Genomic DNA, 12,717 nt, shown 5'->3' with positions numbered 1-12,717 from the left:
CAATAACAAAATACCTGGTAATTTGAAATATGAATGCATTTAGAAAATTTATAGAAAAACCCTAAAACTTAACATTGATAGAGAAGTAGATGTACAAACAAAACTAAACAAAACAAAAATATCCCTTCTGCACCCTCCCCCCAAACAAAAACCCAAAGTAGAAGAAATCTGTCCTATGGCGAATAGCCCAGATGTTTCTATTGGTTCTCTTTCCTCTGTGCAAAAGAATCACTTTAATGAATATTCAGGCTCTTATCAACCAAGTACTTGAGAATTAAATTGTATTGAATGTATTGGCAGAGGAATATCTTTCAATTGAGAACTGAGCAGATCAAATAGAACTCAAGGTGTTGCCAAAATCTCCCAGCTCTATCTATACAGAGAGCTGGTGGGTAGGAAGCCAGGGGAGGTTGTTGAACATGGCTCTGGTCCTGCCAATTTATTAATTTATGGTTTGGCTAGGACACAGAATCCTAAATAGGGGCATTCTTCTGAAGCCTTCTAGCAAAGAGAGTAATGGCTTAGGAGGTTGCTTAGGAGACACTTACTGAGAATATCAGTGGGGAAGAAGAAGAGATGCCGTAGGCAGGTGCTCCTCACAGAGTCATTTAATAGCAAAACATTGCTGTTAGACAATTATAATCAAAACAATAAATTACCATCATAATTATGAAATCTTATTTTGAGAGAATATTTACATTTTTTGTAAGTCCTCATACCATTTTTCAAAGGAATTGAAGGGGAAAACTAATTTTGAATAATGTAGAGAACTATAGTGCTAATGTTCACTGTCATTGCTTTTTTTTTTCTATATGTCAACTTGATCTTCAAAATATTGTTTGGGTAATTACATTCAGACCTAGACAAATAGAGGAAAGATCTATCTCTCTAGAAACTTCCATCAAGAGAACAGTGAGCCCCAGAAGACCCAGTCTAGCTTGAGTCTACCAATTTGGAGCTGGCATTCATATTGCTAATATGAAATTGAAATAATGTGACATTTATGTCATCATCAGATAAAATTAACATATCTTCTATTGTAGTTGTCTTTTTTAAATATTGGGAAATTCTTCTCCCTCAACTCTTAAATTAGACTGATTAATTTTTGTGATAAAAAATCTTTTAAAAATAGATGGACTAAGGGTATTATTTGAAAACATATTTTTTCATCTTATGATAAAAATGTCCTGTGTTTATTGTTTGTTTTGCGTGTGTGTGTATGTATGTGTCTGTGTGTGTGTGTGTGTGTGTGTGTGTTGATACTCTAGCTTGAACTCAGAGACTATGCACTGTCCATTCATTTTTTTGCTCAAGGCTGACATTCTGCCATCTGAGTCACAGCTCTACTCTGGCTTTTTGCTGTTTAATTGGAGATAAAGGTTTCACACACTTTGCTTTCTGTGCTGGCTTTTCACTGAGATCCCCAGATTTTTTTCTTCCTAAGAAAGTAGGAGTACAGTTGTGAGTCATAGGCACCCAGCTAATTTGCTATTTTTATACTTAAAATTTTGGTTGTTGTTAAAAACATAACTATTTTAGAGTGATGAGGTATAGTAATATTGTTAAGCTAACTTTACTATGCCAGTTTCAAGGTGTAGAAAACGAATTCTCAAAAATCATGTGATTTGCTGAGGGTTACACAGATAATTAGTTTCAAATGGCAAATTTCCTGACCCCTAATCCTGTGTTCTTTGTACCATGTCACTTACCCTTTCCATTGTTCAAATTACTCCAGTGAAAATCCCTTAGTTAATGTAAACAAACTCACTAAGAAAGTCTGGGAATAAAAACTGTGTGTTGCTGTTATACCAGCCATATGTAAATTTCCCTGTGCAACCCTCCCCCCTCAACTTTCTCTGCAGTCTTTATTATCAGAAGGCACATTTAACTGTCATGGATATATTTTAGGAAGGACTTGCCATGTTTTAATCAGGTGATGTGGTATAAACTAGAAAGAGCTTTCAAACTTTTTTTTTAATGCTATGTGAGTCAAATCAATAAAGTCTGAGCAGGTATGGGAACACAAGAGTGGGAGGGTATTTCCAAAGACACTCACCACAACCAATGCTGAGAGCCACAACTGGAAAGCACTTGCCTGGAACATTTAAATTGCCCATAGAACCACCCACCAGCTTTCTCACAGGTTAGCATCATGCACTTGCAGCCTGGCCAGCCTATTTGGGTTTGTTTTGTTTTGTTTTTGTTTTTGTTTTTACAGTTAGTCATTTTCCTTTGTGTCTTAATGATGATATACCTAATAAGTGAAACAATTTCCAGGAGTGCATTTTATCCATTCTTTCATTCATCACCCTTTTAACAGATGCTTAACATAGTTCTACACTGGAGTGTGTACTGTACAAATACACTTAAGGGATTACCACCCTCACCCCCCAAAAATAAATAAATACAAAAACTGGTAATGAATATTGATATGCACACAGAATCAATCAACAAATAGGCCTCCACAGGGCCCTGGGCCACTATAGAAGGGTATAATATTCTGTGTTGCACATTCCTACCTACTTTGTGAATGAGGCATGCATTACCTACCAGGTCATGCTATCTAACTCACAATGAGCTTCTGTTTAGGAACTGCCCTGTGTAGAAGGGAACCACTTCACTGGCTTCCTGGGAGCATCAGGCACCTGATGACCAGTCATGGCAGAACAAGAGAGGTCTAAGCACCTCCTTTCACATAGGAATAATGGCAGCTAGCATGCTGGATAGCCTAAGCGGCCATTTTATTCCTATCACACTTTTCATCTCTTCTGCCAAATGTCTCTCCTTGCTTATTCTCTTGTAGGTACTTTCCCAAGAGCACTTTTAAGTACCTATCCTTGCATATGAGAACACCATCATCTTAGAGCTGTTTTCTGTAGAATTTGACCTAAAATTGAAAACACATTAGAAACATTTACAGGGACCTCGTAGCTTTCTAATGGAAGCTTGAAAAGCAGCAGGCATGGAAGATGTAAGGCTCTGGGAAAAAAAAGGATGCTGCATTGGTGAGACACACTAACTCGCACAGCTACTAGGAGAAATCATGCATGCCATGACAAAGGCTGATTAATTGTCCAGTGTTTTCAGAACATTTGGAGCTAATTATTGGGATTGAAAAAGAAATTGGGAGGGGGGGATAGGATTTACTTTTTGGGGAAACCAAAGACACAAAAGAATTTACAGCTTATATCAGACCGAAGTTCTGGAAAGAATATTCTTACAGTAACTGCCCAAAATAAAAATTGTTACTGAGTATATGTAAAAGAAATCATGGGCCATTTTCTATATAGGCTATGCAAGCCAGCCAATTAAAATTCAATAGATTCTTAAATACTCTCACATTAGCCTAATTGAACAATTTGTGAGACATCCTTGTGTTAATTTTTTTCAATACTGAATGCACAAAAATAGAAAATATCTGCATTTGTAGAGTTACTCAAATCTTTAAGTACCACTATATTATCCTATATTGGTATATATTGACACTTATTGATACTTATTGCCATTTAACAATCTTGATAAATGGTGATGTTGGAGAAAACATATTCTGTGAATGGCACAAATATTGAAACAACCCCAGATTTTAATGGTAATTTAGTCACTCAATAAATATTATTGAATATTACCATATGCCACACTCTGAAATCACAGAACAAGGAAGGAAAGTGGAAATATACAAACTAATTACAAGTGTGATCAGTTCTACAAAAGGAGAACAACAACTGCTCTTGAAATATGACTAAAGATCCTATTAAGACCTAAGAGTGCCTGAGTGCCAGAGGCTCATGCCTATACTCCTAGCTACTCAGAAGGCTGAGATCTGAGGATTGTGGTTTGAAGCCAGCCAGGGCAGGAAAGTCTATGAGACTCCTATCTCCAATAAACTACTCAGAAAAAGCCAGAAGTGGCTCTGTGGCTCAAGTGGTAGAGCACTTGCAAAAAGACGTTCAGGGACAGTGCTCGGGCCAAGTTCAAGACCCAGGATGGGGGTGGGTAGAGGAGACCTAAGAGTGACAGATAATTGAAAGCACTTAGGATATGGAAGCATTAATGAATTTGAAAGGGGAGGGAGAATACTCCAGGAATAGGGGAGGAGAAATAGCTCCTGTCAGATGAAGAGAAGTTTAAAACTTAAAGGAAACTCTTTGTGTACATTTGCATCTGGCAGACAATGGCAAGAATAGAGAACTTAGTTCTTCATCAGCTGAGACAAGGGAAAGACCATTTGGGTTTTGTAAAGTGTTTTCAAGTTCCTAACCTTTGTTCCTGGCATCAGATGACCACAGAATGTCTTAAAACAAGATGATGACAATATCAGATGACCCTAAGGCTCTCATAGGGACTGTAGAGAATCTATGCTGCCGCAGTCACTGGCTTAGGACAGAGCCAATGAGAGAGAACCAAGGAAGAGGCTGATGCTCAGACCTACTGAGTCAAGGACAGCCAGTGCAAGTACAATGGGCTGCAGGGGAAGAAGCTCTGGGAGGTATTTAGGGGACTGGAAACATTTGGTGATCAGTAAAAATATGTTAAGATGAGAAGGAATAAAAGGATGATTCTAAAATTTATGCCACAGGCAGCATACATTTTTACAAAGACTCCTTTTCTTTCCCATGCTTACTCTCAAAATAGATGAAAGAGAATCAATTATATAAATGATAAAATAAATGAAGTAACATAGGATGACATATAATCAATAATATTGGAGGTAACATTGATGGGAATAATAATTAATTTTTCATCATATGAAGTGTTCTCTATTTTTTACATGTATTATACAATAATAAGGATTATAGTAATCTTCTAGGAATGATTACTGTATTATTCCAACTTAAGAAATATAGAAATTGAAGCATGGAGAAGCTAAGTGAATTAGCCAAGATTATACAGTGATTAGATTCTCAGGTCATTGGTGAAATCCAGGAGATATGTTCTACTCTTAACTGGGAAATCATAGATGAAAAAAAATTTAAAACCCACAAGGATAGTAAATTGAATAGCTTATCTTATAATAAAATTAGATAATAAAAGAGAAGTTGACTAATTACAAAATCATAGGGATTCATTTCGTTAATTATCACTGTTGTAAAAATAAATATTAAAATTGAGGTTAGAAAAGCATCAACAATGCTTTCTTAAACTTCTTTTATGAACTTATCATCCCATGATGTGCTAGCAGGAACAGATAGAGCAGGAGATAAAGCAAGCTGTATAATACCACCCTACCCCAGACAAAACCAAACCAAACTAGAAATAGGGTTACAAGTGATGATAAGGGAGATATAGTTAAGTATCCACATCCTAGAGGTATAATTGAAGTGACTTTCAAAATGAGATAAATTTGTTGTGTAAATAAATGTCATTATCAAGCCAAGATTCTAAGACAGACAAACTTTAACACTAAAGGGACTAAGAATAGGCTGTAGATTTGTGAAATACTAAATAATATGAAGGCTGATAAACTAAAGCAAGGGAAAAGCATAGTAAACAAAAAAGAAAGAAGTATGACCTACATTGCCATCTGTTGGGGAAGCAAACATCTGTCATGGTGAATGAAAGATGAGGCTTGAAAATTCCCAGTGAATCTCCACAGCTAGAAATACCAGCAAGACAAAAAAAAAAATGCTTTGAAGCCTAATTTAGCTTTTATATTAATGTGTGTATTCACACACATAATATATCTGTATTAAATGTGTTTCCTTAATACATAAAATCATGGCCATTGCATGATATATGTGTCTGTGTATGTGATATATATATATATATATATATATATATATGACAGGTTAAGCATGTATAGCTTCAAATATTTATCATTGATGATGCAACTGTTCAAAACACTTCTAGCTTTTTGAAATACACAATAAAACTCTGTTGTACTTTGAAAAAATATATTTGCAGAAGAGGAAATTAACTTCCAATGCCTTTAAGATTCCTGTGAATTAAGTTTCCCATAATTTTAGATCAAATTTGAATAAAACAAAACATTCTGTGTTGCCCAAACTTGTCTACAGAGTACATTTTCATGGTCTCACAAGCATCCTTTATTGGACTAACCTGTGCTTGCAAGTCACAAAGTATGGGGACTTCAGTTCTGAGGTGCTGTTTTTCTGAGCAGCAATTTGCTGCTTTTTGCCTTAGTTGCCAAGTCAGTATGACAAGCGGCTGGCTGCCATGGGTGTGGTTTCTAAGCTCACTTGCAATGTTATGCTTGCTGGTGTTGAGCACCTTCTTAAAACTAGCCTGTTTACTATTACATGCCTAAAGTACTTCTGTTTAGGCAGAAGAGTTCTCAGAGCTTCCTTAACCATTTAATGTCACAATTGAATTTCTTCTGAAATTTTACACCAGCACCTGCTTTCCCCACTAGGGCGGAGTCAATGGCTTGACTGGAGAGCTAGAATTCGCAGAAAATGGAGGCAATCCCAATGTTCACTTTGAAATTCTTGGAACCAACTATGGAGAAGAGCTTGGCAGAGGGGTTCGCAAAGTAAGTCCAGATACATTTGTATATATGTGTTTCTCTCTCTCTCTCTCTCTCTCTCCCCCCCCCCATTTGTTTGTTCTTTCTTTTGTTGGTTGTGAGGCTTGACCTCAGGGCCTGAGACAGTAGTCCCTGAGCTCTTTTACCCTGGAGGCTAGCTCTCTACAACTTTGAGCCATAGCACCACTTCTGTTTTTGTGGAGATTAATTGGAGATAAGAGTCTCATGGACTTTCCTGCCAGAATGGTTTCAAACCAGCAACTGCAGATCTTGGCCTCCTGAGTAGCTGGTATTACAGGAGTGAGGCACTAGCATGTGGCAATACTATTTATAGATCTGTTGAATTGTCTGTGAAAATAACCACAGTGCAGATTGAAGTTTCTGTTGTAATTTTAAAAAGTACGTGGGGGCAGGAGGGAGGCAGAGAGAGAGAGAGAGAGAGAGAGAGAGAGAGAGAGAGAGAGAGGAGAGGAAGAGAGAGGAAAGGGAGAGAGAGAGGAAAGGGAGAGAGAGAATCTTAAATACATAGTGAAAGTATTAAGCAATAAATTCTATTTAGGTCTTAGAACAAGTTAAAGGAAAAAGTAACATGATGCTTGCCTAGGGAAATGGTATTATCTTTCATTTATTACAATAATTTTTATGAAGTAGTGAATTTAGTATTTATAAAATGCCTGCCTATTTGATTTTAATTTGTGACATTCACGAAACTAAAATAAAAGCTTGTATAAAATTCATATAACAGTACAAAAAGTAGACTATAAAATGTTACATTATATTATTTCAACTTCTATATGTGTCATGAAATAGGTAGAAAATACTCGTGCAGAAATGAATTCTAGTATACTTCACAGATAAGAAGAATAGCTAGGTGCCAGTAAAGAGTGTTTTATGAAATGACTGGGCTGATGACCCTGCCAAGAGGAAATATAAAGGCCCCTGGGTATATTACTGCCCTGTGGATTAGATCTGACATTTTTATATTTGGGGGCCTTGGAAAAAAAAAATCTATGATAATTGAATTTGCATATAGAGCTAATAACCACAGATGAATAATTTGTGAAGTTGGCTGTTTTGCGAGCTAATACTTCTTCAAGAGTTGTTTCTATCCTGAGCTAGCATGTAAGGTGCAGAAAAACCTAGACGAAGTGAAGTTAATAGTTTTTAACAGCAATAAAAATTTCTCCATAAGTTTATTCTGAGTTGAAGCTATTTTAATGCGGTTTAGTTTTTGGTGTATGGTGAAGAATAGCAAACATAGAGAAATTTGTATAAAGCACAGGATGGATTCGTGAATTCTCTTTAAAAAAAGCAGCAACTATTTTCTTTTACCACTTTGGTAAAGAAATAAAATATTCTAGGCATCCTAAACAGTTTCATATGTTTCTCCTTTATTAGGTACTGTCCTTCTCAGTGCTGTAACTGTCTTATTTTGCTACATCATAACCATTTTGTTATAGTTTAAATGTATTTTATCACCAGTGGCTGCTTCTTTACCCATTATAACTGAATTTTGTCAGTATTTGGACATATCAATGGACTCAATATTGCATACCTTTTTTCTTCCTTCTTGTGCTCAACATCATATTGTTCATTATTGCTTGTAGTTGCAATTTTTAAATTTATATTCCTATATCATTTCCTATGATGTGAAGATGTTGTTTATATTGATATTTAAGAAAGAGGTTCCCCCAAATTCTCATTTCTTGTGCATTTTGATGCTCATGTTATGCTGAGTTAACCTAAATGAATTAAAAGTATAAAAGTATCTAAGATCATTCATAATATATCACCAGATGTGACTTGCAATTAATTCTCCTTAATGAGATAAGTCTCAGTGGAGTGACAATGCCATATATTTAACCAGCAACAGTAGAAAAATAGAAAGGAAGGTGAAAAAGTTAATGTGTTTGGGCAATAATTAAATACTTTGGGAAGACAAAAAGAAGATAATTTTTAACTTGCAAAGACTTGGGCACCTTTGAATGGCCAAAGACCAAATTGAGAGAGGAGAAAGTGAGAAAAATAGAACAGAGAAAGTTGAACCATTGTGGGGGTCGGTAGAAAAACAGAAAAGGAAGACTGGATCCCAAATTAAAAGAAGTTGTGAGCCATAAGTTTGGTGGACATAGATTTCCTTGAGTGATGAAAGTGGACAGAAAATGAAACACTTGGAAGCCATTCTTCATGCTTTATAGACATATTGGTGTCAGGAAATTAAGGAAAAGGCAACAAAACATGTTTTGTTTTCCTGGAGACTTGTGGGGAGGGGGTGAGACTATCTGCTAAGAGGAAAAGATGAAAAGACATAGGAGAGAGAATGAGGCCACAGGCTTAAAGACAGTGAAAAGGTTTTCAAATGGTTGCCGTGACCAAAGGCATGAGCTGACCAGGAAACCAGGAAAAATTGCCTGCAGAACTGTAATCCCAAGGTGACGTTGAACATGAAGAATTCACCACCGCAGATGAGCATAAAGAATTCACCACCGCGCTCGCTTTTATGGCTGTGTTTGTCCAGAACATTCCATTGCCTGACTGAACTTGAATTGGTATAGGCTCAGAGTTGCATCAGTTATTTTGATTTTGTTTTATGTTTTGTGTTTTGTTTTTCTGGTAGTGAGGCGAAATATATCATTAGTGAGGTGTGGTTAGAGTTATCAAAGCAGGAAATATGAACTGGGCATGGGGAGCATGGAAAATAGGAACCATAGCGACAATGAGTGGCTCTAGAGGATGGACACCCCCCAACCCCGTAAGCTTGTCTGAAGACCCTGTAGGTCATTATGGGTTACATGTAGGGGTTTCAAAGCCAGGCAGTGTTGTTGACAGAGGTGGAAGGAGAGAGCGAGAGCGAGAGAGAGATCTTACTCTATGAATCTAGGGTACAGATTTCAGGCATTCAGTAAACAATGCACGAGTGGGTGGCAGGAAAGGGTTGCATGAGTGTCCCTTAGCCTTCCCACTCCAACATTGGTAAAGTCTAAGATTGTTTTGCCACTAAATGTAAAGCTCTGAACTCAAACCCTTCTATCAGTTAGATGACAGTACCTACATTTTTTAAATTATCTTTAATTGGACAAAGGAATAGTCATTTAACAAAGCAGTTCACAAATTCGACATACCCTTAGCTTTCTCATCCACCTTGACCCATCCCTCCCCTTTTAAAAATTTTGTGGTATATACAGTAAATGCTTGACCACATTCTCTCCCGTTCCCCTCAAAACCATCTACCTCTCTACCCTTGGCCTCACCCCCCTCTTACGTGTACCCATTTCTTGGTGACGATTTTGTTGAGATTTGACCTAGTCTTCCTAAAGGTTTATATTATTTGAGCTCTTAATATAATTTTAAGGCTATAATTGACAAGCTAAATAGTTAGCTTTAGCTTCTCCTATTGCAGAATAGAAGATTTTTTTTTACTAGATGTCCATCAGACAAGGGCCTAAAATCCAAAATACACATAAGCCTCAAAAAATGAAATCCTCAAAACTTAAACCCCAAAAGAAACAACAACCCAATTAATCACTAGGCTAATGACTTTCTATAAGTTTTTATTATAAAAGTGATGTACAGAGAGGTTAGAGTTTCATACGTTAGGCATTGGATACATTTCTTGTACTGTTTGTTAATTTGTCCCTCATACCCCCCTCCCCCCTCCCCCTTTCCCCCCCTGAGGTGTTCAGTTCACTTACACCAAACAGTTTTGCAAGTATTGCTTTTGTTGTTGTTTCTCTTATTTTACCCTTTGTCTCTCAATTTTGGTATTCCCTTTCAATTTTCTAATTCTAATACTAGTATACACAGTTTCCAATATACTCAGATAAGATTACAGGGATAGTGTAGCTACAATCACAAGAAGGTGATACAAGATCATCATCAATAGTAGAAACTACAGATACACATGGGATGTTGAAAGTAGTTACAACTCTGATATAACAATCATTTCCATAAAATGGAGTTCATTTCACTTAGCATCATCTAATGTGATCATAATGGTATAGCTATGGGGCTCTTGTGATCCTCTGCTATGACTTGCCTAAACCTGTACTAATTATTCCCAATAAGGGAGACCATAGAGTCCATGTTTCTTTGGGTCTGGCTCACTTCACTTAGTATAATTTTTCCCAAGTCCTTCCATTTCCTTACAAATGGGGCAATGTCATTCTTTCTGATAGAGGCATAAAATTCCATTGTGTATATGTACCACATTTTCCTGATCCATTCGTCTACGGAGGGGCATCTGGGTTGGTTCCAGATTCTCGCTATGACAAATTGTGCTGCAATGAACATTGTTGTGCTGGTGGCTTTACTGTGATTTTGTTTGTGGTTTTTCAGATAAATACCCAAAAGTGGGTTTGCTGGGTCATAGGAGAGTTCTACATTTAGCCTTCTGAGGAATCTCCATACTGCTTGCCAGAGTGGCTGAACCAGTTTACATTCCCACTAACAATGAAGTAGGGTTCCCTTTTGGCCACATCCCCTCCAACAACTGTTATTGTTAGTTTTCTTGATATATGACATTCTTACTGGGGTGAGATGAAATCTCAATGTTGTTTTGATTTGCATTTCTTTTATGGCCAGTGATGTAGAGCACTTTTTCACGTCTCTTGGCCATTCTCATTTCCTCATCAGAGAAGTCTCTTTGTAGGTCTTTAGCCCACTTGATGAGCAGGCTATTAGTTCTTTGCGGTTTTGTTTTGGAGGAAGGTAATTTTTTTAGTTCTGCATATATTTTAGATATGAGGCCTTTGTCCGTTGAATGGCCGGTAAAGATCTTCTCCCAGTCTGTGGGCTTTCTGTTTATCTTGCGAGCTATGTCCTTTGCCGTGCAGAAGCTCTGGAGTTTGATGCAGTCCCATTTGTCCAACCTTTCTTTGATTTGTAGCTTTTCTGGGTCTTTGTTAAGGAAGTTCCGTCCTGTGCCAAGGAACCCTAGTGTTTCTCCTACTTCTTCCTTTAGTGTTTTCAGGGTGTCTGTTTTGATTTCGAGGTCTTTAATCCATTTGGAATTGATTTTGGTGCAGGGTGATATATAAGGATCTAGTTGTAGTTTGTTGCAGGTGTTGAGCCACTTTTTCCAGCACAATTTGTTAAAGAGGCTATCCTTCTTCCAAACTATTGTTTTAGCCCCTTTATCAAAGATTAAGTAGGCATAGTTCTGTGGGTTTAATTCTGGGTCTTCAATTCTGTTCCATTGGTCTTCAGGTCTGTTCCAGTGCCAATACCAAGCTGTCTTTATTACTATAGCTTTATAATACAACTTGAAGTTGGGTATTGTAATTCCTCCAGCACTGTTCTTTCTGCTTAGGATTGTTTTTGCTATTCTAGGTCTTTTATTATTCCATATGAATTTCTGGATTGCTTCCCCTATTTCATCAAAAAATGGTGTTGGGATATTAATGGGTATTGCATTGAATTTGTAGATAGCCTTTGGCAATATTGCCATTTTGATTATATTGATCCTCCCAATCCAGGAGCCTGGGTGGTTTTTCCATTTCCTTAGTTCTGCCTTAATTTCGTTTTTCAAGGTTTTAAAGTTCTCCTCAAAGAGGTCTTTCACTTCTTTGGTTAAGGTTATTCCTAGGTATTTTATGTTTTGGGGGGCTATTGCAAAGGGCATTGCTTTCCTGATATCAGCCTCGGTCTTTGGGTCATTAGCATAGAGAAAGGCCGTTGATTTTTGAAGGTTTATTTTATATCCTGCAACTTTACCAAAGTTTTGGATCAGCTCTAGTAGCTTGGGGGTAGAGTCTATGGGATTCTTTAGGTATAGGATCATGTCATCTGCGAAGAGCGAGAGTTTAACTTCATCCTTACCTACTTGGATCCCCTTTATATTTTCTTCTTGCCTGATTGCTCTGGCTAGGAATTTTAGTACCTTGTTGAAGAGCAGGGGAGACAGTGGACATCCCTGCCTTGTTCCTGATTTTAAAGGGAATGGCTTTAGTTTTTCACCACTTAGAGTTATGCTTGCTGTTGGTTTGTCATAAACTGCCTTGATTATATTCAGGAATGTTCCCTGGAATCCCAGTTTTTCCAGGGCTTTTAGCATAAATGGGTGCTGGATTTTATCAAACGCTTTTTCCCCGTCCAGTCCTGGGGCTTGGACTCAGGGGCTGAGCACTGTTCCTGGCTTCTTTTGCTCAAGGCTAGCACTCTGCCACTTGAGCTACAGCGCCACTTCAGGCTTTTTCTTCTATATGTGGTGCTGAGAAATTGACTCCGGGGGGCTT

General features: G+C 37.4%; 1 protein-coding gene across 3 annotated transcripts in view; it reads left to right on the top strand.

The window, feature by feature from the left end:
• Positions 1 to 12,717, top strand: part of Grid2 (glutamate ionotropic receptor delta type subunit 2) — a 1,008,435-nt gene that overhangs the window by 594,388 nt on the left and 401,330 nt on the right. For all 3 annotated transcript variants that reach the window (XM_048333648.1, XM_048333649.1, XM_048333647.1), the window contains one exon: positions 6,371 to 6,490. In XM_048333648.1, the coding sequence (XP_048189605.1) occupies positions 6,371 to 6,490 (120 nt within the window). The remainder of the gene's footprint in view (positions 1 to 6,370; positions 6,491 to 12,717) is intronic.

This window comes from Perognathus longimembris, chromosome 24 (assembly GCF_023159225.1).
Source record: "Perognathus longimembris pacificus isolate PPM17 chromosome 24, ASM2315922v1, whole genome shotgun sequence".
Classification (NCBI taxonomy): domain Eukaryota; kingdom Metazoa; phylum Chordata; class Mammalia; order Rodentia; family Heteromyidae; genus Perognathus; species Perognathus longimembris.
The sequence above is the reverse complement of the archived record's forward strand: the minus strand, read 5'-3'. Positions and strand labels throughout refer to the sequence as shown.